The sequence below is a fragment of the Hyaena hyaena genome, unplaced genomic scaffold, assembly GCF_003009895.1.
Source record: "Hyaena hyaena isolate Hyena2069 unplaced genomic scaffold, ASM300989v1 scaffold_797, whole genome shotgun sequence".
Classification (NCBI taxonomy): Eukaryota; Metazoa; Chordata; class Mammalia; order Carnivora; family Hyaenidae; genus Hyaena; species Hyaena hyaena.
The window spans coordinates 359,687-386,926 of NW_024081432.1; the positions used below are offsets into that span (position 1 = coordinate 359,687).

At 39.7% G+C, this 27,240-nt stretch overlaps 1 protein-coding gene across 1 annotated transcript in view; it reads right to left on the reverse strand.

The window, feature by feature from the left end:
* Positions 1-27,240, reverse strand: part of STK32A (serine/threonine kinase 32A) — a 130,157-nt gene that overhangs the window by 48,350 nt on the left and 54,567 nt on the right. The window contains exon 5 of the mRNA XM_039219197.1: positions 19,685-19,858. Coding sequence (XP_039075128.1) covers positions 19,685-19,858 — 174 coding nt within the window. The remainder of the gene's footprint in view (positions 1-19,684; positions 19,859-27,240) is intronic.

A 27,240-nucleotide genomic window follows, 5' to 3' on the forward strand; every position in this document is an offset into this window, starting at 1 on the left:
TCATTAGCAGGTCACTAATGAGTTCCTTCTCCTTTGCTCTTCCTCATTATTGATGATTACAGTGTCTATGTGGATGTTCCATCAAATCCCCTAGCACTCACTTCCCTGAATTACCGCCAATCACCTTGCCATCTACCCAACCCCATTTCCTAATTGTTCTTTTGCCATTAGAACTGCCCACCCCCTGACCAACCTGGCCTTCACTCCAATCCAATTCCCAAGCTGGCACATGTAGCACACGGAGACCATCAGTTACTGACTCTGTCATTTTGTATTTCTACATCAAAACTGTCACTTCTATCCTCCCTTCCCTTCCGCAGCCATTGTTACCATTCCTTGTACAAACCTTTAATTCTCTCACCCCTTCAATTGTACTCACATATTAAACCCCCAGTGTTGGGCACTTGAGATGAGCAATGGGTGTTTTATGTAGGTGAAAAATCAAGGGAATCTACCCTCCCAAACTAGAGCACACTGTATACACTGTATGTTAGCTAACTTGACAATAAATTATATTAAATAAATAAATATCCCTTCATGTTACAAAAAACAAAACAAAACACAACCCCAGTATTGGTTAAATCCAGTTCCCTGACTCTTCTCACCTTCAGCCAAGCTCCTGAACTTTGCTAGAAAAGACATAAGCACTATTGACTTACCATTTAAATTCATAGCTACAGGCTCGGTCAGTTAGGCGTCTGACTCTTGAGTCTGGCTCAGGCCATGACTTCACAGTTCGTGGGTTTGAGCCCCACATTGGGCTCTGCACTGACAGTGTGGAGCTTGGGATTCTCTCTCCCTCTCCTTCTTTCTACCCTTCTCCCACTTGTGCTCTCTCTGTCTCAAAATAAATAAATTAAAAAAAATTCTTGGCTACTGTCTCAAGCCAGCACCAGCGTGCCAAGCCATAGAGTGATACCTTCCCCAAGAGGACCACTTCACACTTCACCATTGCCCCTCAGGTGTCTTCCACTCCCCCCACCCACTTTTCTCCGATGATAACTGAATCTCCTTACTTCACAAAGAGAATTATCTACCACTATGTCTACCAACCTCCCTATTTCTGTATCCATACTCTCGGCCTTCCCTCCTGTTATACTGGATGAAAAGTCCCTGAATCTACCCCAGACAACTCTTCTCCTGGGGGCTCTGGATCTTCTCTCCTCGCACCTTCTCATGGATTTCGCTTAGCTAGGTATTTCCTTCCTTCTCCTACACCCTCTCTTTCTACTCTTCTTGTATGAAGAATTTTATGATTGAGTCTCTTGGAAATACCTTCCTTGATGGATACCCACTTCCACTTATTGTACCATTTTACTATTTTCCTTTGCAATAACACCTGTGGATTGGGTTGTTAATAGGTGAGAAAGGAGAAATAGCATCTCCATTATCCTTCTCAGCTCATTCTAATCAGGCTTCCAACCCCTCTACTTCCTGAAATTGCCTATGCCAAGTACATTGATGACCTCCAGCTTGCCAAACCCAATGGGTGCATTTTTATTTGACATGCTTCACTTCTCAGTGGGTTGATCATTCATTCCCTTCTGACAGACTTTGTTGTTGTGGCTTGCAAAAATCCCTTTTCTCCTGGATTTCCTTTTGCCAGAGATTCCTTCTCAGTCTTGTTTGCTGTTAGCTTCTTGGTTCAACCTCTAAATGCTGAGATTCCCCAGAGCTCAGTCATATATAAAACTACTCTGCCCTTAAGTGATTTCATTGAGTCCTGTGATTTTAAATGTTATCTATTTTATTAATATAAATAAAGTATATGTACTTTATATATTTGATATCCATCCCTGACCCTGGGATTCTAGATTTATAACATATCAAACTTCCTGCCTGATGTTTCCATCTGTACGTCTAACAGTCATGATAAATACAGTATGTTCTAAAGAGAACCTCTGATATTTACACACATCCCACACAAACACCCAAACCCTTTTATTCCAGAATTCATTACCATAGTACATAGCCCATGATTCTCCCATTGTAAAACTAAAAATCTTGAGATCACTTTTAATTCTTTTCTTTCTTGAACTCATAGCACCAGTCCTTCAACAATTCTTGATAATTGTACCTTTGAAATAGAATTATTGAAAACTGTATGGTGGTTCCTCAAAAAATTAAACATGGAAATTAGCACATGATCCCACAATTCTCTTTCTATGGGTAGATACCCCAAAGAACTGAAAAGCCGGCCCTTGAACAAATATTTGTATATTTGTGTTTTTAGCAGCACTATTCACAGTAGTCAGGAAGTAGAACAAACCAAATATCCACCAACAGGGGAATGGATACACCAAACGTGGTATATACATACAGTGGAGTTCAGCTTTGAAAAGGAATGAAATTCTGATACATGCTACAACATGGATGAAACTTGAAGACATTTTATACTAAGTGAAATATGCCAGACACATAAGGAAAACATGGTTTGACTCCACTGACGTGAAGTACTTAGAATAGTCCAGTTGACAGAGACGGAAAAGAGAACCATGGTTACCAAGGGCTGGGGTGAAGAGGGAATGCTAATTTATATTTAATGCATATGGAGTTTCAGTTTGGGATGGTGAAAAAGTTCTAGAGATGAATGGTGATGGCTGTACGACAGTGTGAATGTACTTAATGTACTTAACTATTGAAAATAGATAGAATGATAAATTTTACTTTATGTATTTTTTTGCAACAACAAACTTAAACAGATATTATAATTACCATTTCTACCGCTACCATCATCATCTTCAGTTGAAGGGTTGCAGTAGTATCTTCCTCTTCCTTCTAATATTATCCCCTGATGATCCATTGACCACACAGCACCCAGAGTGGTGTTTTTCATTACATACATCTTCCCTGCATAACATTCTCTGGCTCCCAACCTCCATGGAATAAAATCCAAAACATTTACCTCTGGCATATATGCCCTTTACATACTCCAGCCCTGCACAGCCCTGAGCTACACATAATAGCATCCTCTCCCTGCCACATACCACGCTCCAGCTACACTGGTCTGGCCTTACCTTCGTACAGATGGCCCCCTCTGCCTACAATCCTGTTCTCCCAGACCTTCACTTGGCTTGGTGCTTTCTGACATTTCAAATCTCTGGCAAAACATCATCTCCTCCAAGGTTCATTCCTGACCACTCAACCTAGAGTAGCCTCCCCTCTGTCCTTATCTCTTTACCTTCATCTTATGTTCAATACTGCACTGTTTTCTTATTTATGGTTTTTCTACCTCCAGTGGAATGCAAGTTCTCTGGAAAAGGATATGTTTTCTGTATTGTTCAGTGCTGTAGCTCCCAGGCTAGTAAAAGTGCTCAGAAGAAAGTAAGGTCCTAACTAAATATTGGTCATAAAAACGAGTCCTTGCCTTCTAAAACTTCTGGAATAATAAGCTATACATCTCTTTTCCCCTTACAGAGAGAGAGAGGAGAGGCTCCTGGGTGGCTCAGTTGGTTAAGCATCCCCCTCTTGATTTTGGCTCAGGTCATGATATCATGGTTTGTGAGAGCCCCGAGTAGGGCTCTTTGCGGAGCCTGCTTGGGATTCTCTGTCTCTCCTCTCTCTCTACCTTTCCCCTGTTCTCTCTCTCTCTCAAGATAAATAAATATTTTTTTAAAAAAAGAGGAGAGAGAGAAAAAAGCTCCCTTTCATTATGCCCGATGCACTGTAAATACAACTATCAGTTTTTGTATATTTCAGTAAAGGGAAGAAAGAGGTGATTCTGCACAGAGTCTGTAATTTCAGAGGGGCTACAGCATTTTGATAAAATACAGGTCTACGGACACACACATTCTATAGAAATTCTTCACTGTGTCTTGGTTTGATGAAATAGAAAAGGCTGAATCAGCTGATGCCTACTGTGGGAACTATTAATAGTAATGTAGAAATACAATGCCCCCTGTGGCAGGGTCCAAGGCGGAACTGATATATCTGCTGTTCTCACTTGAATGACTTTACAAGACATTAGTAGAGCTAAATAGGCTAATTACATCCCTTCACTGCACCTACCCTGGAATCAAGTTGTTCACCCTGCAATCCAATATCGGGTATTGTGAGAACAGGGAGCAAGAAAATCAGTATATCCAAACCACAATCCCTCCCCTTCAGTGTCCATGGCTTTCTGACAAGTCTACACTTTGGGTTTCATTCTTTGTTACATAATGTGCTCTTAAATTGGGTCCTCTCCAAATTCTTGAGTGAGGAAAAAATATTATACATACAATTCTACAATATATTATTTAAGACATCACACAAAGGCGATTGATCACATAAACTGACCTATGTTAAGAAACATGTGAGGTGGGAATGGCAGGGTGTAAGGGGTAATTGTAAGCAGAAACGCATAGTTTGGAAGAGGAGGCAGAAGTGAACAGTGCTGGAATGAGATTGTGGGCAAGGTACATCCTCCATTTCTTTCTTACGAACGGGTGGATTCAATTTTATTTTAATTTAAATTTTATTTTTTAAAGTTGGAATATAATTGACGTATAACATTATAAAAGTTTCAGGTATATGACATAGTGATCCTATACTTAGATATATTGGGAAATGATCATCACAATAAATCTAGTTAGTATCCATCACCACAAATAGTTACAGCGTTTTTGTTGTTGTTGTTGTTTTGTTTTTTTATCGTGATGAGCATTTAAAAGATTTATTCTTTAGTAACTTTTTGCCTGCTTATTTGGTTGCTGTTGTTCAACTCCAGCATTTCCCACAGTTTGCTCAAGGGAACATGAGTTACAAATATATTCTGTAATAATAAATATATGTATACATATGTATACATATATATACTGTTTGCATATTCATTTTGGGTGTGCTGGCTCTTCATAGATAGCACCACTATTCAATTCATTACTATATAATGCAATTATATATTAATCAGGTGCTGAGGGCAGTGATTTTATCATCTGAGAAAATGTGATACAAGATCCCTTTGTGAATTTGTGTTTCTTTTCCCAAAGTGCATTCAAGATAATAGTATGCTCACCATGCCTTTCTTCTCCCAAGTATCTTCTTCTACGGCTTCTGAACTTCTCCTCCACTGTCCATAATAATTTAGCTTACTGTCCACTGAGTACCACACAGGCTAGAGCACTAGACCCCCATCCCAGCATCTGACTGACTCTTCTCCAATCCCCACAACTTAAGCAGCTTGTCAAGGTATTCACCCAAGGAAGATAGGTTTCTCTGGTAATAGGAAAGGGTGGTAGGGGCCAGATGTTAATGGACCCTTTGGTGTAAAAAGATGACAGTTCTTCACTAGAGAACCAGTTGAGGGAGTTGCAAATAAGCACTTAAACCAAAATCTCAGAAAGGACTTCTTTTTTTTAATTTTCTTAAATGTTTTTATTTATTTCTAGGAGAGAGAGAGAGAGAGACAGTGTGAGCAGGGGAGGGTCAGAGAGAGAGGGAGTCACAGACTGAAACAGGCTCCAGGCTCTTTGCTGGCAGTCAGCACAGAGCCCAACGCGGGGCTCGAACTCACGAACCGCGAGATCATGACCTAAGCGAAAGTCGGACGCTTAACCGACTAAGCCACCCAGGCGCCTCAGAAAGAACTTCTTAATAGTCAGATACTTCCAAAGTTGGCATGAGCTATCACAAAATCTTAAACTGTGACGTGGATGTTGTCATGGAGGCTGGGTAAGCATTTGACTGCAATACAACAAGGGTGTAGTGCAGCAGAGGAACTAACCTTCCCCCCGACCTTTCAAAAACCTTTGAGCCCAGACCCTCTATAAGCCACCCAAGGCTTCTCACAGAGGCTCCCTAAAAGCCAGCTCCCTGACTTACCTACAGTCACAGAGCTCATAAATGGCAGAGACTGCATTTAAATGTCATGGTCTTTCCGCTATTGCTCACTTGGCTATTTTAAGTAGGATGGCAAGTAGGTTCCGAGCATGGGGCCAACTCTTTAATTAGCAGTGTCTACAGTATTGAAAAGGACGGCCTTCAGATTCAAGGCAAAAGAGTGCCAAGATTGATCAGAAATTCCTGACAAAGACACAGGAAGAAGAGTTTGAGGAGAGTCAAAAATAAAATTTGTCAAACTGCTCTACTTCTCATGAGTAACAGAATGGTTCTCGCTGCCATTTATTGTCCATGCTGCAGCAGCTACTTGATAGACAACATATCTTTTAAAAAATTTTTTAAATGTTTGTTTATTTTTGATAGAGAGAGAGAGCACATGCGTATGAGTGAGTGGGGGAAGGGCAGAGAGAAAGGGAGACACAGAATCCAAAGCAGGGTCCAGGCTCTGAGCTGTCAGCACAGAGCCTGACATGGGGCTCAAACTCATGAACTGCGAGATCATGAGCTGAGCTGAAGTCAGATGCCTAACCGACTGAGCCACCCACATGACCCTAGACGGCGTATCTTTCATTGCTCATCACAGCCCCCTAACTTAGATATTACACCCATTTTTGCAGATGAAGAAGGGGTAGCTCAGAGAGTTTAAATTACTTGTCCAAGATTGTATGATAAGTAACTGGTAGAGTTGGGGTATGACCAGAGGTTGTGAGGTGCAGTCTTGGTTTATATCTCAAATGTTCATATTTTATTTCTCCAAAGGAGAGAGAATAATGTCTTCCTCTACCTGGGGGTCTGTGATGTGGCTCAAATTAGCCTGCGACAAGTTTAATTTTTTTCATAGTTTCCATTGTATGTTTGAAAACCATGTATCTTTTCCACCCTACTCTATAAGATACCCATATCTCTTTTAATGTAAAAGTAAAGTTCTGCCTGTCTTACTGTGGAGTAAATCTGTTGTTCTAGGAAGGCGAATCATGTTTATCCTGATGATACAAACCAAATAGTACAGATATTCGTGTGTGAGACAGACACCATCCCACTCACTGGAGATTTTTAGCCCACTTGCAGTCTTTGGAGGCACAATGTTTAATGACAGACTGTTTAATGCTAAGCAGCAAGGCTGCTTTACTTAGCATTGCTCAGTGCTAATTCACTGCCATTATTTAATTTGATTCACACAGATAGAAGCCTGGGTCACATTTACCCATTCTACAACCAGGGAAGCTAGGAGGCAGTGTAAAGGACCTCAACCAAATCCCCCCACCATATTGGCCAGTCTGAACTTGGGTCTCCTGGGTCTTTCCCTCAATCCAAAGAAATTTTAGGGAAAGAAATGTACTAGTTAGAGGAAGGGAAAGAGTCTAAAAAGTAAGAGATACCAAAAAGTGGTCATCTATTGATCGTAACTGGTATGAAAGGTTTTTTTCAAAATGCTTTTATTTTATTTCTGAGAGAGAGACAGAGCATGAGCAGGCAAAGGGTAGAGAAAGGGAGAACACAGAATCCAAAGCAGGCTCCAGGCTCTGAGCTGTCAGCACAGAGCCTGGCACGGGGCTCAAACCCAGAAACGTGAGATCATGACCTGATCTGAAGTAAAATGCTTAATTGACTGAGCCAGCTAGTGGCCTCTGTTTATTTGTTTTTAAATTAAATAAAGGAGAGGAATATTCATTTTGAAGCAAAAAGCAATTTGCTCCATTTCAGCTCTAGAACTGAAAATATCCATGCTGGCTGCAGTCATACATGACCAGGGTAGAATTCAGGTGCCAGCATCTCTGCTCTTTTCTACCCTGCTACACTGCCTAGCTAAAGGAGATAATGTGAAATCTGTCCTGCTTTCTTCTTGATAATAGAACCACAACTTAGCAGTAACATATCTAGTCCCAGGTAGAGGGATGATTGTCATGAATCAATCATGAGAATCTGTTGCCCTATCACAGCTTCCCTTAATTTGGGAAGGAGCCAGTATGGCCAATGAGACCTAATGCAGATTCTATTGTAAGGGCCTTCAGAAAAACTTTTGGTTCTCCGGTCAAAGATTATAAACACACTGCTGAGACTCAGAGCCCTGAATCTGTAAATTGAGGACAATAACAATATCTATAGGGTTACCATGGAGAATTAATGGTATGGGGCATGTAAGGCTCCAAGTATATTAATCTGCACATAGTGATTATTCAATCAACTGTCAGAAAACATTGAGCAAGAGAAGGACAAATACCATATGTTTGCACGTATAGGAGGATGAGGAGGAACTTAATGGAGGACAATGGGGGAGAAGAAGGGGGGAATAGTGGGGGAGAGGGAGAGAGGCAAACCATGAGAGACTGTTGAATGCTGAGAAAAACTTGAGGACTGATGGATGTGGGGGGGAGGGGGGAGATGGGCATGGAGGAGGACACTTGTGGGGATGAGCACTGGGTGTTAAATGGAAACCAACTTGACAATAAACTATTTGTAAAAAAAAAAGGAAGTTGATAGAAAAAATAGGTAAGAAAAAATAGGGGCGCCTGGGTGGCTTAGCCGGTTAAGCGTCCGACTTTCGCTTGAGTCATGATCTAGCGGTTCATGGGTTCGAGCCCCGCGTCGGGCTCTGTGCTGACTGCCGGCTCAGAGCCTGGAGCCTGTTTCAGAGTCTGTATCTCCCTCTCTCTCTGACCCTCCCCTGCTCACGCCGTCTCTCTCTCTCTCTCTCCTAGAAATAAATAAAAAAAAGAAAAAGAAAAAAGAAAACATTGAGCAAATGATTAGGAAATGTCCATTGTAGGAAGGGCTAGATGGTGAGAAACTGATGTTAAGCTGATGAATGGTCGGTTTCAGCTATATTTTCAGCTATCACTGAACCAGAATGAGGTACTGATGATGCTAGATTTCACGTAATGCAACACATGAGAAACCAGGATACGCTGTTTGAGTGCTTTATCCTGTATTATTCTCAAACAACCTTCTATCGTGGGCACATTTATTATTATTTATTATTCTTATTTCATAGATGGGAACCCCGGAGGCACAAGGAGCTGATGTAGCTCTTGTTATGAGAAGAGTCAGGACTCCAATTCAGCTTTACCTGACAATAGAGGTGAATATTCAAAATACTTCACAAGGAACAACCATTGGCTAATCAGAACAGGGCCCTGACCAGTAAGGATCCTGGAGGCCATGATAAAGGTCTAGGATGACAGTACAGCAAGTAATGACTAAACGGAAGTCCTGCATGACTCAGGGCCTTACTTAGTAAAGCTCCCATGGGCAGCAGCAGAGCCATGAGGCTGACAATCAATAGAAGGAAGAACGTTTCCATAATCAGATGTGTCTAAACATGAAATGAACTACTTTATGTGGCCACAAGTGTCCCATCTCTGAAGGATTTAAAGGCTAGGAAGACAGTTTCTTATTGGGGAGGTTGCAGAAAACAATCTGCCTTTGGATGGAGGTACGACTTGATTTCTAAGCCAACCTTCACCTCTAACATCCTGTGGTTTGGTGATAGCATTTAGTTGTTTAAAAGCTGTCTAGAAAACAGTCTGGCTTCCCTTCATTAGCTAGTTCTGCTTTCTCAAGTACTATTAGAGGAGCCTTTCATGTTTTTCCATGTGTATTATATACGACATTATCATAGCTACCTTAAAAATTAGAAAAAAATCTCAGAAAGATTATGCCAACCCATTATCTACAGAGGGAGCAACTTGGACTCTTAATCTGCTAGCTCTTTCTTCCCTAATATCCAGAATAGATAGTATATCCCATTCTCTACCATTTCCATCCCAATTTTCTTACCCTTGCTGTGAATGCTGTACTCTTATCTCCAAACTGATAACAAATTCAAATATGTTCCCTTGCCTGACTAGGTTTGTATGTTTCCTAAAGTACAAAGAAGAAGCAAGCCTGAGCTACAGTGTTGGCTTGAACATGCTGAGCTGATCAGGCCTGGGCTCACCTGTCTTACTGCTTCTTGAACCACTCTCCCCTTTTCTCACCTGTTCCAGCCACTACAACCACCATTCCGCTCCAGGACAGAACAGATTTCCACCTTAGAGATGCTTGTCCTGTAAATCTGGGTTCAGAGACCACCTACAGATGAGGTCTTCTTCGAGCACCATGCTAATGCATAGGGTAGCCTCTACCCCAAACGTGTACTCTTAGATCCCTGGTTCATTTCCCATGAAACACTGAAAGCAATCTGTAAATTAACATGGTTATTTACGTATTTGGTTCCTTGTTCGTTGTCTGTCGTTTCAACTAAACCCTGAGCTGTAGGACAAAAAAAAAATGTCTTTTTATTTTTCACAGCTCTATTCAAGAGCTATGTGCTTGGCACACAGATAAGTGACCGATACAATGTGTTAAATGATGAAACCTTCCAGAATGAAGCATATGCTTGGTACCAACATGTGTGTAAGCAAAGTAAAATTTAATTTGGACCAAGTCACAGGTTGCATATTAATGAAACTCTTAACCTTGTAGAAACTATTAAAAGCACAACACAGGCTAGTTAAATGTTAACCTGTAAACGAGCAGTTCTCTGCCTTTTTCACGGGGGTTTTCACAAATGGGTGGTCTTGTGTGAGAGCATATTACAAAGCTCCTTTTGAAACTGCCTGATGCCTAATACAAAGAAGGCAGATTCTGCTGTTTTTGCAATGTGTTATTCATGCTCATTCATTATTCGGTAGGTCGGGAGCAGGTGCTGAGTAGAACATATCAACCTAATACCCTCATTACTTCACTGCAGTTTTGTTTTTGAGGCTCAAGTGGCCCTTCTGCTGTAAGAGTTAGAAAAAGAGAACAATTTGCAAGGCTTATGACCTACTGCAGAGAAGATGTACCAAAACGAAAAGAAAGGACATTTTCTTAACTGTTCCACATAAAATGACCGCCTGAAACCAAAATCTGACCTCCCATTGCAACAGGAAATGTGTGTGTGTGTGTGTGTGTGTGTGTGTGTGTGTGTGTATTTTTAATGTTTATTTTTGAGAGAGACAAGCATGAGTGGGGAAGGGGCAGAGAGTGAGGGAGACACAGAATGTGAAGCAGGCTCCAATCCCTGAGCTGTCAGCACAGGGACTGACAAGGGGCTTGAACTCACAAACCATGAGATCATGACACGGGCCAAAGTCAGATGCTTAACTGACTGAGCCACCGAGGCACCCATTTAAAAATTTTTTAATGTTTATTTACTTTTGAGAGACAGAGAGAGCCTGAGTGGGGAGGGTCAGAGAGAGGGAGGGCAATAGTAAATATTATCAACACACTGGAAAGAAGAAAGCCAACATCAAATGCAACATACACAATATAAGTATTCAGTTAGTCTATCATTTTTTGGACTTGTAATTTTCTCATACTGGGCATGCTGTATTGATAAACTGAAAAAGATTTAGGGATACCTGGATGGCTCAGTCAGTTAAGTGTCCAACTCTTGATTTGGGCTCAGGTCATTATCTCATGGTTGTGAGATTGAGCCCTGTGTCAAGCTCCATGTTCAATGTGGAGCCTGCTTGGGATTCTCCCTCTGCCCCTCCATTGCTTGCATGCCCATGTGCGCACACTCTCTCTCGAAAACAAAAAAAACAAAAAAACAAAAAGAAAGAAAAGAAAAAAAATATTAAACTTCCCTTAGAGATGCTTAAAAGCAAAACAAAACACCTTGGGCTAGAGAATCGTTATAAGAAAGCCACAGATAGTCTCTGGGCAACATAAAATAGTTTACCATATACTAAAGCTAATGGATTTGACTTATTGAATGTTCTCTTGGGTTACCCTAATTTTACAAGCAATTTTAATAAGTTTTCCTTTATCTGGTCTTCGATCCCATAGTAAGTGTGTGTGTGTGTGTGTGTGTGTGTGTGTGTGTGTGTGTATGCGTATGCTTAGAGAACAAGCATGTGAGTGAAGGAGAGGGGCAGAGGAAGAACAAAAGACAATCTTAAGTCAGCTTTATCCTCAATACCATGGGGTCACGGCCTTAGCCAAAATCAAGCATCAGATGCTGACCCAACTGAGCCACACAGGCGGCCCAATCCCATTACGTAGTTGAAGCACCATATCAAGAGTGAGGATAGAAGCTATTCTGAGAACTACCTGCTACATGCAAAGATTGAAATCTGAGCAGCTAAGGAAACTATAAAAGCATACTGTTAGTTTGCTAAGGCTGCTGTAACAAAGTACCACAAACTGAGTGGCTTAAACAAACAGAAATATATTGTCTTGAGTTCTGGAGAATATAAGTCCAACATCAAGGTGTCACTAGGCCCCTGCTCCATCTGACCCCTGTAGGTGAAAATCTTTCCTTGCTTCTCCATAGCTTCTATTGGTTTGCCATTATTGGCAATCTTGGTCCTTCCTTGGCTGATGGATGCACCACTCCAATTCCCTATCTGAACATGGTGTTCTCCCTGTGGCCTTCACATCGGCCTCCCTCTTTGCTCAAATTTCCTCCTTTGATAAGAACACCAGTTACATTGGACTAGGGACACCCTAATGAACTCAGTGTTACTTGATTACCTCTGTACTCTATTTCTTAACATGGTCACCTTCTAAGGTACTCAGATTTAGGATTTCATCTTATCTTTTTGGGAGAGCTATAATTTAACCCATTACTCATACCAACTAAAAATACGTATCAAAACCAATATTTGTTGCTACAGAGTAAACAGCAGTAAATAGCTCATCTTATTTTGAGGGTGTCTGGGTGTCTATTATTTTCATGTGAGTGAAAATACGGGAGTCTATATTAAGAGCACGGTCTTTGGGTCAGATAGTCCTACTTTTGAATCTGGCCTTAGTGCACTAACTATATGATATTAGGCAAGTTATTCAACTCCTCATAGCACCGTTGACTATCAAATTAGACCGTGTATACAAAATGCTTATTTTCATGGTGGCCAGTCATATGTGCACAATAAGTGACAGCTCTTCATAAGTCATTAAGAAGATGATATATGTACTTTGTAGTATACTTTAAATGGTTACAAACTGTTCATGAACAGAACTAAGTAGGCACCTTTTGGAACTAGAAAAACCTCTCTAGATGGCTCACTCCCACAGGCTTCAGAAAGCTGGGGGTGTCACTGAGTTGGCAAGTTCATTCATCTGTCACTCAGTGATCATTGACTAAAATGATTAGCTGCATAAAGATTTTTTTTCCCTATGCAGTATCATCTCAAGAAAATAAAATGTGACTTCCAAGATAGTGCAGTATGTGTGAGTCAGACAAAAAGGGGGAATCTCAACCAGGAAGGCTCTGCCAGTAACAAACTAAAGACCTTGGTTAAAACAAATACTTTTGATTCACAACTCAACTGCAAACAAGACCTTAATTGGTCAATGTGCTAATAGCTGTTAATCATACCTCACTGTCACATGCTCTTTAGACAGTGCATTTTGGTCATGCAGCCTTCTTGCGGGAGCAACAGGTGTGTGGTAGAGAACAAAGAAACAATGAGATCCCACACTGAAGAGCATCCTACCAGGGCTAAGAAGAAATCATCCCAGACTCTTAGGTATGAAAGAACCATTCCTAATGATTTAGTCAAACCTCTCCACTTCTTTCTTGACAGGGAATTTTGGGGCTATGTTTAAGGTCATGGAGGAAACTGGTGTGAGAATTTGGTGTAGTACAACTTCTTTAGAGGAAGTATGGAGGACAGGCTTTATGGTGATCCCCATGATCCCCACTTCCTGGTGTTTACATCCTGTATCATCCCCAGCCCCTGAGTGTGGGCTGGTTGTATGGCTTGTTTCTAACCAGCATTATGTAGCAAAGGAGATGAGATGTCAGTCCCGTGATTGTGTTCTATTATGTAATGGCTATTCAATGTTATATGTTCTGCCTTTCTAGCAGACTCACTCTAGAGTCTTGCTCTCCCAGCTGAGTTTGAGGAAATAAGCTACCATGAGTCCTATAGCCACAAGGATGTTAATTTTGTCAACCTCCTGACTGAACCTGGAAGTTGACCCTTCTTTTATTTCTACTTCAATATATCTGTAATCAGTTGGAGATGAAATGTTTGCAACTCTCTACCGTATTGTAGTTATCTATACAAATTGCCTAATTAGAGTTTTATTTCATTCCTATGGGATTCAGAAAGCAGGGAATATATATAACTTGATTAGAGTGGATGGGATAATTCTTACAAAGAGGAAAAAAAATCAAACATTCCCTCACAAATGATATTTTGATCCAAGATGACTTACTCTCTTGAACTTTCCTGTACAACTCACCTTACTCGTGTGGATTTGTAATTGAGTCTTCTTTAACATCTGACCAGGGAGTGAATACAAATTTGTCTTTGGACCCTCGTAATTACTTTCCATCATATTATTCATCGGAGAGAGTGTGGCAATCAACAAATCAAACGGTACTATCCCCATAGGAAGGATTGTAACGAGTTTCATTTTCCCTGTTTTCTTAATAAAAGCAAATAATTACTGTGTCTACATTTTAAAATCTTCATTCACTGATTTAATGTAAGTTAGGGGGAATAGTGAACTAGAAACTGGCCATATTTGGAAACTAATGCTGATTTTCAAGCTATCCTCATGGAAAATGTTTGACTTCTTGCTAATAAGAAAAGCATCTAATTACACAACTCAAAATTAATGATTATTACACAATTGGTGTCTTTGACAACAACTGCAGAAGAGGAAGTTTCTAAAATTGAGGACAAGTAGTTCAGTATTCTACATAGTTAGGAAACTACAAAAAATTAATGTCTGTGGCTTAAAAAAATCCACAAAATAAAACAAAACCCCTTTTATGTCTCACTTGAAGTTTATGAAAGAAACAGGATTTATGGTATCAAAAAAAATAACTAAACTAGATATTGCTGGCAGTAAAGTCAACCTGAAGAAAAAACTAAAAACAGAGACCATTCTACGTAACACAGGGAGATAAGAGTGCTTTCATTCAGAGTACAGTTCCTCTTACGTGGACTTGACTCTTCTTTCTGCTTTGGTTGTTAAAAGCCTTTTAAAATCCTCTGAGCTCTTAAAAACATTGTTTTGAGGGTGCCCAGGTGGCTCAGTTGGTGGAGTATCTGGCTTCAGCTGAGGTCATGATCTCGTGGTTTGTGAGCCCAGCATGGGGCTATCTGCTGTCAATGCGGAGCCCGCTTCAGATCCTCTGTCCTCCTCTGCCTCTCTCTTTCACAAATGAATAAACATTTATTTAAACAAACATTGTTTTGTTACCCAAAACCATCGTCTCCTCTGAAGTACTTCAGTCTTTCTCATACATTTTAGCCTCTAGTTGTATGCTGTTCTCTCGTCAGTTGGTTCCCTTTGTCCCATCTTGGCTCACGCAGCCAGAGTGTAGACTTGAAGGCAGTGGCCATGCGTCAGAGACACAACCATGGTGACCATCAGTAGTGTGGAGAGTGGTTAGGACCTCTGCCCTTCCTTCAATGATGCCTCACCTACTTACTAGCCGTACGACTTTGGGCAAGTTACTTCGTCTGTCTTCTTAAACCAGAGTCTCCTTGGCCGTAAGATGAGGACAATGACATCCTCAGCCTCCTGGTTGTGAGCAGATGAAGGGAAATAACTCGGAACACATGCTCAGCAGCGCATCTGGTCCCCAGGAACCCTCAGTAAATGGCAGTCCACCACTGCCACTGCTCCACACTTCGTTGCTGCGTGCAATGGATAATTCTGAATCTTCTACTATGTCCAAAAACAAAATGATGTTTCCGGTCTGAAATGAGGAAGCCACATATTTTATATATACATATGGGCTTTCCTTGTCTTAGGCATCTACTGAAATTCATTGATTTTGGTCTCTTTCATCCACACTGTAATAACTTGGAACTCACAATGGGTCTTATAAACAGTTTTCTAAGTAGCTGAAAGATGTTTTGCCTTGTTATCTTAGATTACATCAGATATAGCATACATTTTATGGATTCTTTTAAAGGAAGATTTTAAAAAGAGAATTCAAGTCCTCACAAGCATTCCCTTCTTCTATGTTGCCTTCAGGCTTTTATCTCTGCCCCAGGAGCTATTGCCTCAGAGTGCCATCAATATGATCCTTTTAACACCTTAGACAAAGGAACACTACTTTCTGGGTCTTTTGTGGTTACATGCAAATGTTTTCTTAAGCCACTTGACACCATTTCAATTTGATATTTGGGACTCTGGAGGCAGAAAGCCATGGTTATTAGAACATTCTCACAATTAACATGTTTATTTGGTCTATTTGAATAACAGGTTTATTTGAAAAGCCTTAATGATGTTGATACATGTCCTGATGTTTTTCCAAAACATTTACGGACTTTTTTCTGTTGTCCAAGCATAATTATTACTAATGACTCCTTTTATTCTCAGGGGTACCCTGGTTTGGATGATAAATGATATGGACAGCCCATGTGACGAGCAAGGTAGGTCTGACATTTTTGGCTTTAATACTTGTATTTTAATTTCGTCTTTGTTATTCACAAACCAGGCTTTTAGTCAATCATTTGTATGGTCTAGGCAGTGTTCATTCTCTCATATTTTTGCTGCACGCTGGGTATACAATGAAAAGCAAAACACACATGGCCTACCTCATAAAGTTTACAATGTAGTAGGGTGGCAGATAGTCATTAATTACACATCAAAAATGTCACAGCTCCTCAGGAGGGGTACAATATGCTACCATTGACTATAAAATATAACACATGGGAGATGAGGTGGAGCCATACAGGCAACGGAAATACACCTGGGGTTATCTTCTGGCCCTAAGAGGATGTCATTTTAATATAGTGCTCAAACTGTCACTGTGTTTGCCTTGCATTTGTTTACCATGGTGAGGGGACACTTCAGTACTAAGAAGCTCTTCTGAGGACAGGCACGAAAGACTAATTGTGTGTGTGTGTAAAGGGCAAGAGGCTGAAAGTTAATCCTTGGCTTCTTATTTAAGTAGCAAAATGATGAGGAGAGCAATAAAGAGCCAGGGAGAGAAGGGAAAAACAGCGATATTTGGGGTTACAAATAATTTTGATGTTTCTGGTTTGTTTATTTGTTTTTCTCCTGGATTCCTTTCAGAACACATTTCTAAGCATAGGGCACAAATGGTCCAAGAATCTTGACTTGGGATGACAGAAAATGAACCCAGAGAAAGAAGGCACAGATTTTGGATTCAAACAGGGAAAGAAGAAAGTTAAAAGGTTCTAGCCATGCTGGCTTCTCATAGTACCTGTTTCCTTTTTCTGAGATATAGAATGTCAGCAAGCCAGGCAGATAGTGGGTTGGAAATTCTGGGTCTGCTCACCCCGTACTTAGCATAAATTCTCTGAGAGGGACACTGTAGACTACAAGTGTGAAAAATTTCTCCCCTGAAGGAACTATGAGAAGTGAGTATGGGAGAAAGTCTGCTTGTGAACAGGGTTCCCAGTTACTGACAAAATACCAGGTGCCTTCATTTACTTCCAAGATCCTACATGATTAACTGGTCTGCTTTCCGTTCATCGGTTGCCTGAAGAGCCCATTACCAGCACAAATAGGTCCTCAGAAAGACAGGAAATTAAACAAAGGCTATGTAAGTATACAGGGCCAGCCATACACACACACACACACACACACACACACACACACACACACGGATTGTTCCATAGTGCCTGCCTAGAGAATCTATAAATTATGATGCTACATCTTCATCCCCAGGCTCTGCACTAATCCAGATAAATTTTAGATAAATGTCAGCTTAATGGTTGGCAAATATTTTACCCAGCCAAAGTTTTGCTACATTGTAAAGACATAATCATACTTAAAACTTAGCAAATTTACCAAAGATTAGAGATAAGACAGTGGCAGTCACATGTGTTGATTTTTCTCTTAATGATATGTACTTAATGTATATATTTCATACGTGTAATTAATGCAAGTTGGTTTAGTGACAGAGTTCTGACTTTGGGTTCAGAGACCAAGGTTTAAATCCTGGCAGTGCCATTTGTCACTGGTTTGTCCTTTGCAAATATCTGAGTCACAGTTTTCTCTGTATAATGGAGATACTGCCATGAAACGTGGTATCTTCCTGAGTTCTCAGAATTAGTAAGACAATATATGACAGCACTTAGCAGTGCCTCACATATAGTAAGTCATCTATAAATTGTGGCTACACTGATGGTGATTAAGTTCAAAATTCTCATAAACAATTGACCATATAATTGTGTTTATTCCTGGGTTTTCCATTCCGTTTCAGTGATATCTGTGTCTATTTTTATGCCGCTACCATACTGTGTTGATTACTACAGCTTTCTTTTCTAACTTGAAGTCTGGAATTGTGATAGTTCAAGTTTTGTTTGTCTTTTTCAAGATTGCTTTGGCTATTTGGGGTACTTTGGCTGTTTGGTTCCATACAATTTTAGGACTGTTTGATGTAGCTCTGTGCAAAATGCTGTTGGTATTTTGATAGGGATTGCATTAAATCTGTAGACTGCTTTGGGTAGCATGAGTATTTTATGAGTATTTGTTCTTCCAACCCACGAGCATGGAATGTCTTTCAATTTCTTCAAGTCCTCTTCAATGCCTTTAATAAATGTTTTATAGTTTTCAGAGTACAGGTCTTTCACCTCTTTGGTTAAGAGTATTCCTAGATATATTATTGTTTTGTTGCATTGTTTTTGTTTGCATTTGTAAATAGGATTATTTTTTTTAATTTCACTTTCTGCTTCATTATTGGTGTATAAAACACAACAGTTTTCTGTACATTGATTTTGTATCTTGTGACTTTACTGAATTAATTTATCAGTTCTAGTAGTTTTTTGGTAGAGTTTTTAGGTTTTTATATATAGAGTATGATGTCATCTGCAAATAGTGAAAGTTTTACTTCTTCCTTACCAGTTTGGATGCCTTTTATTTCTTTTTGTTGTCTGATTGCTGTGGCTAGTACTCCTAGTACTATGAAATGGATGGAGTTAGAGATATAATGCTAAGTGAAATAAGTCAGTCAGAGAAAGACAAATAACCATATGATCTCTCTTGTATGTGGAATTTAAGAAACAAAACAATAAACAAAGGGGAATAAACAAGAGAGAGAGACAAACCAAGAAACAGACCCTTAACTATAGAGAACAAACTGATGGTTACCCAAGGGGAATGTGGGGGGCGGGGGTGAAATAGATGAAGGAGATTGAGGAGTACACTTACGAAGATTAACACTGAGTAATGTATGGAAGCGCTGAATCACTACGCTGTATACCAGAAGCTAATATAACACTGTAGTTAACTATATAGGAATTAAAATTAAAAACAATAAAAACTGCTCATAAATAAATGAGCTAATGACTTAATATCTCCATATCACGGTTTTCTCCTATTTAATACGGTCCAACTGCTCTGATTACTTATCACACATTATTATAGAGATCAAGTAAGATACTATATAGGAAATCATCATTGAAACTATCAATATCTTTATATCACTAAATTCTACTCCTGAGACCAATATTACGCTATATGTTAACTAACTAGACTTTAAATAAAAACTTGAAACAAGTAAACCAAACTCCCAATATCTTTACAAATATAAAGTGTCATCCTTTTCTGTCCATTGTCTGTTTGAGTTTATAGCTACTTGTGTTATTAGCTTGTCTTCATTTAACGCATGAAGGAGATACATCCCTATATGTCACTTTTTTGTTGTCTAGTGCCACTATTTGTTGATTCTGGTATTATTGTTTATTAACTGTGACCTTGAGCAAATTAAGCTCAATGTGCTCATTTTTTTAAAAACTCTTCAAAAGGGGGACAATAAACCAACCTCAGGGGACTGTTGGAGGAGTTCAATGAGGATTACCTGTCAAGTTCCCCAAGGACTGGTTGATGAACCAGATTGTGCACTCTCCCCTGCACATTCAGTACATTTAAGGCCGTGCCCTTGGACCTGACTGACCTGTGGATGATGCGCTGGCTCTGCAGGTAATCCAGGGCCATGGCCAGCTCACAGATGAAGAGCTTCACGGTGTCTTCCTGGAAGCGGACGTTCTGCTGCAGGTGATAACGCAGGTCCCCGCCCAGCAGGAGGTCCACCACCATGAACATGTCCTCCTCATCTTGGAAGGAGTACCTGGAACAGAATTCAAATGAAAGTGTATTGAATACATTTACACACTAAAGAGGCCCAGAGGCAAATCACACCTCATGGGTCAGAACAGAGTGTTCTTGACCGAAGAGTTCAAGCTCTGGGAGCAGATGGTCTATCGCTGGCTCTGTGACCCTAGACCTTCAGTTTTCACATGCATAACGGGGAATAATAACAATATCTACCACATTTGGTCATAGTAAAGAACAAATATAACATTTAATGTCTCCTGCCTGACCTACAGTGAGCACTCAATAACTATTAGCTTACAAAGCTATAAAGCCCAGGAAGTAAAGAAAACTCCACTCATCCACTTACCAGTAACAATCATATCCTAAACCACACTACTGCAGTAGGTCCATAAAATATGAACTACAAGGCGTCCTGGAACCATTCTCCTTCCCATTTTTCCACACAATCAACTTCATTACCCAGCAACATTATAACAAATCACGTACCGCATTAATGATAAGAAAAAGATATAAAAGGGCAATAAAAAAGTAAATGCATGGACAAGGAAGTAATTCACTCAGTGTTTGGGATGGGGAGGTAAGGGAAAGCTTTTCAGCAGAAGTGATGCCTGAGTCACATTTTGAAGGATGGTGACAGTAATAACCACAAAATAAAGCTGATGCCACTGATGTCTCCATTGAGTGCCTTCTCTGGGTCCAAAAGTAAAATTTGACAGGGGAAAAGAGCCCATATTAAGCACAGGCATGGAAAGAAAACAGTGTGAGTGGGAAAAGGAAAACAGTTTGGGTTTGCTTTCGCAGTAGGTATGAAGCTTGAGAGGAAGCTTGAGCCTAGAGAGGAACACGGAAGGCAGATCCCATGACAGGTGCCTGTAAATGAGGCTGTAGGCAGCAGGATGACATTGAGGAGTTTTAAGCAGGACGTACAATCAGGCATGGGCTTCACACTTGAAGGAGCATGGGGTAGAGAGTTCAAAAGAAGAAATGAGACACAGGAGAGCGGGACTGGACTCTGTTCTTTGAAAAGAGCCTCTTGTAAAAATGCATTCCTGCTGTTCTGATTTGCTTTGTTTCCTTCAAAACACAGCCACGATTTCTAGGCACAATAAAGCTCTCTGTCTCAGCACTGTTTTGACATGTTTCTTTTGACATAATGTCACGGAGTTCACATTTCAAAGTTTTATTCGAATCAAAGAATTAAGTGCCTTCCAGCAGTGCCCAGGGATGCAGAATAATTCCTAGTGACAAATGCTTTGCTTCGGAAGTGTAGAGTAAGAATAACCGGAAGAACTGTACTTCGTCCTTTTTCTTCTTCATAATGATCATTGTGCTAAAGGAGAAGGAGGGAACTTGCAAGGAAAAGAAACGAGAAATTCAATGAGGCATTAGTCTGCGGCAGTAATGTTCTAATGGAGACTAACAGTCCCTCGCACTTACTGGTCCCACGAATAAAATTTTGTTTACCACCGAAGGCTGATTCACAAAGAAGATGACAGAAATTAAGCCCTTGGGGAGGGAGTTTAGACAGAAACATGAGAAGAGCTTTGTAAAAATCTGACAACAAATAATTTTTAGCATTGTCTTTTGGAAATGATATTCTTCACCTCAGTGAGGTGACTGGCTGGTCATTCCTGCCGTAGATTTAATGAGCACCAGAAAAGGTGCCTGGACCCCTGCTATCTGGTTCACAGTGCCTCCCACTGCACTACTACACATTATATTTGTTGTGTTTTATGGGACTTTCAGGAAGCAACGACGTGCAAATTAACACGTACTCATGCCTGGGACCTGTTGCACCTTCTGCTGCTCTCAGTTAATGAAACAGAAGTGATGATCCCTCAAGGGAAGCGAGCAAGGTCTGTTGGGATAGACGGCAAGTGGGGTAGGGGTGGCGAGATGAGTGAGGCCTGGATATCAAAAACAAAGGAGAAGAGAGCACTAGCCATAAACATTACTGGGTGCCAAGGGAAAGAGCATATGTAGACCAGCTAGCATACAAGGCAGCTGTTGACTGCCTCCAGCTCTCCATGGGAGGCAGGTGGAGGTGAGAAACCAGGCAGCATACCAGAGGAAATGGGAGAGGTCCCATCACTCCACTTAACTCTAAGGAGGGGCAATGGTATTATTAAATTCACCCTGACCAACAACCATTTTTACCTAGACTTGAGTTAAGCTATTTTATTTCAAGAACAGACTGATAAAGGTGCCAGGCATGGCAAGTTACCAACAGGGTTCTACTGTGCAAGGGATTATTAATCAAAGAAAGAAGCAGCCCAGGCAAGAGGCAACATGCTTCCTTTGTCCAGTATGAATATAAATTTATTTAATCAGAAAGTCAGTTGGGCTGTTAAAAATCATCTTTCTCCTTCACCACATCAGATCTGCAGCCCTTCATACAGATCTTAGAAACTCTCAGGGAAAGAGAAGATAAGCATTTGATCATCCAGAATCATATCCAGGAAAATAGGTGGGCATGATACAGCTTGGTGATAACTAGAATATGCAAGTTCATATCACAGTCTGGTATTTATTAATAAAAGAGTAAGAGCTTCCTTATACCTTGTCCGTTTATCACAGAGACTCACTGTTGTGTTTCCATGACTTGTATTTCTTAGCTGACAGCTCCAAAATGATTAAGTCTGGCCCCAATGAATGTGGAATGCATTGCAGGGTGCTCGGTAAGATAAAAGATATGTAGCAGAAAGGCACAAAAACAGACACATAGACCAATGGAACAGAATAGAGAACTCAGAATTGGACCCACAAATGCATGACCAATTAATCTTTGACAAAGTGGGAAACAGTATCCAATGGAAAAGACAGCCTCTTTAACAGATGGTGCTGGGAGAACTGGACAGCAACATGAAGAAGAATGAAACTAGATCATTTTCTCACACCATACACAAAAATAAACTCAAAATGGATAAAGGACCTGAAAGTGAGACAGGAAACCATCAAAACCCAAGAGGAAAAAGCAGGAAACAACATCCTTGACCTCAACTGCACCAATCTCTTACTTGACACATCCCCAAAGGCAAGGGAATCAAGAGTAAAAATGAACTATTGGAACCTCATCAAGATAAAAAGCTTCTGCACAGCAAGGGAAACAATCAATAAAACTAAGAGGCAACTGATGGAATGGGAAAAGATAGTTGCAAATGACATATCAGATAAAGGGCTAATATCCAAAATCTATAAGGAACTCAACAAACTCCACACCCAAAAAACAAAAAAACCAGTGAAGAAATGGGCAGAAGAAATGAACAGACACTTCTCCAAAGAGGACATCCAGATGACCAACAGACATGAAATGATGCTCAGTGTCCCTCCTCATCAGGGAAATACAAATCAAAACCACACTGAGATACCACCTCGTACCGGTCAGAGTGGCAAAAATGACCAAATCAGGAGACTCTCGATGCTGGTGAGGATGTGGAGAAACGAACACCCTTCTACAGTGTTGGTGGGAATGTAAACTGGTGTAGCCCCTCTGGAAAACAGTGTGGAGGTTCCTCAGAAAATAAACACTAGAACTCCCCTATGACCCAGCAGCAGCACTGCTAGGAATTTACCCAAGGGATACAGGATTGCTGATCTACAGGGGCACATGTACCCCAGTGTTCACAGCAGCACTCTCAACAACAGCCAAATCATGGAAAGAGCCTAAGTGTCCATCAACTGCTGAGTGGATCAAGAAGATGTGGTTTATCTATACAATGGAATACTACATGGCAATGAGAAAGAATGAAATCTAGCCTTTGTAGCAACATGGATGGAACTTGAGGGTGTTATGTTGAGTGAAATAAGGCAGGCAGAGAAAGACAGATACCGTATGCTTCTACTTATAGGAGGATTAGGAGAAACTTAACAGAGGACCAAGGGGGAGAAGAAGGGGAAAAATAAGTGGGGGAGAGGGAGGGAGGCAAACCATGAGAGACTCTTAAATACTGAGAACAAACTGAGGGCTGATGGTGGAGGGAGAGGGAAAGGGAGGTAAGGGGCATGGAGAAGGGCGCTTGTTGGGATGAGCACTGGGTGTTACATGGAATCCAACTTGGCAATAAACTATGAAGGAAAAAAAAAAGATACTTAGCAGAAACTATCACCTAGTCAGCTCTGTTCCATCATGTTTGAACCAGACAACTACAGTAGCTATTCATAGCTCTCTTTGTATAATCTTGGACCTCTCCAATCCAGTCTACACATCCCAGTTATGTTTTCATGTTATGAGTCTTACATCATCCAGCCTTATAAAACCCTTTCACCTCTTTCATGGTTTATAGGCTCCTGCATGGTCTGTCTCTGTTTACTTTTTCAGCCTTCTCTTTAGATCTTTCTCTTCTATTCCGCCCCTACAGTTCATTCCCTCTTGAGCCTTGAAGACTGTGACATGGTGTGACCTGTGCCTATCTTCCTGATGCTGTCCATGGTGGCCTGGTTCTTTTCTCTTCATCTGTCACCCTCAGCCCAAGTGACACTTCTTACAGAGATAATTCTAACATTCCGTACTAAGTCAGGCCCTCTTGTAAACACAATCCCATATTCTTGTTCACAGAATTTAGCCTAATTGTAAAATATTTTCTCGTGTACTTTTGAGTCGATTGTCTGCGTTCGCACAATGCCATCAGGATACGTTCCTGCTTTTACTCATCCTCAACTCCTTAGCAACTGGACGCTGTCTGAAATGCACCCTCTCTAAATAGTTGTAGAGAAAAATAGCAAGTTAACAAATGAACTAAAGAAAGGACGGAGAGAAGGTTAAAACACAAGTTTTGGGGATTGTCTCATATACATTCCCTAGGTTCTATTTTTAGAAATTAGCATGGTTACCAACTAAGTTCAAAGAAGTCACTCATATGCCTAAAGGTGTCTCATGGAAGCCATCTTGAGATAAATCCGAATTTGAGCACTGGAAGAGATGTAAAATATTTCCAATGCAGTGTTTTTCAAATTGTGGCTTATAACCCATTAGTAAGTTGTGAAATCAGTTCTGTTGGTTCTAATAAGCACTTTTTGTGAAGAAATAAAATAGACTGTAAAGCACAGAAAATGTTGTTAACATGTACGACTAAACATTGGTTATAAAACTGTTGTTTTTGTGAATATGATGTGTGTCTCTGTGAATATACCTACTGGGTTGTGATGACAAATAAATTTATTTCTGTGGGTGGCAATCAAAAAAGTTTTAAAACTAGGAGAATGTGCTGCCTAAGGCTAGATCCCCTTTCAGAATCTCCCTGAGCAAGGGTCAGTTCTGCTAGCATTATCTAGAAAAGCAAGGCAAATGATTTCCTGATATTAGTTATCACTTCTAAAAGCTCTCAGGTTTTGGAGAAAAAAGATAGTGATTGATTCACCAAAGATAGAATCAATCAAAAACACACGAGAAACATACAGTTAGAAAATATATGTCATTAGGTCTGGGTGAATTTGTGAGCAGCTCTCTTAAATGAAACAAACGCATAGAGGACATCTGCACATTGGTAGTAATTTTATGTACCATGTGGCAAAGAGAATATTAGATATGATGTTTGTAAAGTAATTAGCATAAAACATGGTACATAACACAGTAGTAAACAACATGGCCCTGGAGCCAGACTGCTTTGTGTCCAGATCTGAGCTCTTCTCCTTAATGTCTTTATAACTGGGACAAGTTACATATCTCAACGGGCTGTTGGGGAGATTAACAGAGTTAATGTATGTTAAGTCCTTAAAACAGTGCCTGGAAGATAGTTTGTAATGGGTAACTGTTAGCTCTTATTTTAATTACCTTTTTCTTTCCATCCATGAATATTAAATATTGCTCTGGTATGAAGCATATTAATTTTATGCAGCTGTTTCCTATTATTTTATAAGAGGCAATTATATGAAGACATTTACTGCCAGTGATATAAGCAACATGGTTCCCATTAATTGAAGTTTTACTGTGTCTGATATCATGTTAGGTACTTTGTGTGTAATACATTTAATTGTTACTACCAACCTATGAGGTAAATAGTATCATTATCCCCATTTTTACTGATCATAAGAATTAAGTTTTAACCTGCCAAAAAAAATCACAAACTAAATCCATCAACATACTAAAAAAATTCTACCCCATGGTCAAATGAGATTAACCCCTGGAAATCAATTAATATAATACATCATATTAATAAAATAAAGGACAAAACATATGATCATCCTAATAGATATAGGAAAAGCATTTTATAAGATACAACACTAATTTATGGTAAAAACTGTTAACAAACTTGGAATCAAAGAGAGCTTCTTTAATCTGATATAGGGCATATGATAAAACCTACAGTGACCATCATACTTAATGGCGAAGACCGAATGCTTTACCTCTAAAGCAAAATCATCTGCTCTCACTTCTATTCAATATAGTACTGGAGGTTCTAGCCAGTGTAATTAGCCAAAATAAATAAAATAAAATAAAATAAAATAAAATAAAATAAAATAAAATAAAATATAAGTAAAAGACATCCATATTGGAAAGGAGGAAACAAAACTGCTTTTAATCATGTACAACACGATTCTTCATAGAAAATCATAAGGAAACCATGAAAAACTATTAAAATAAATAAAATAAGCAAGGTTGCAGAAGACTAGATATGCAAAAGTCAATTATATTTTTATGAATAAGCAATAAACAATATGAAAATGAAATGAAGTATAGTTGCAGTCACAAAAGTTTCAAAAGGAATAAAATACTTGAAATAAATTTAGGAAATTTGTACAAGACTTTGCTTAGGAAAATTAAAAAATTCTAAGAAACTAAAGAATACTCCGTATTCACGGACTAGAAGACTCAAATATTGCTAAGATTTCAGTTATGCCCCAATTAAGCTATAGAGTCATGCAGTCCCTATCAAATTGCCAACAGGCTTTTTCTTTTTGCATAAATTGACAAGCACTTCATAAAATTTACAAGGAAATGCAAAATATTTAGAATAGCCAAGTTAATTTTGAAGAGGAAGAATCCAAAAGACTTTACCTTTCTAATTTCTAAATGTCCCATAAAGCTATACTTACTAAGACAGTGTGGTATCGCCATAGGATAGACATATAGGCCAATGGAAGAGAATTACGAGTCAAAAGATAAAGCTTCCTAGTCAATTGGTTTTTGGCAAAGGTACTGGGAAAGGATCGTTGGTTTAACAAATGGAGCTGGGACAACTGGATACCCACATCCAAAAATGATGAACTTAGATCACATCATATACAACAATTAACTCAAATGGGCCATAAACATAAATATAAAAGTAAATATAATAAAACTTTTAGAATAAAACATAGGATAAAATCTTTGAGGCATCAGGCAAGGCTAAGGTTTCCTAGATACAACAATGAAAGCAAAGTCCATTAAATAATTGATGAATTAGACATTACCAAAAT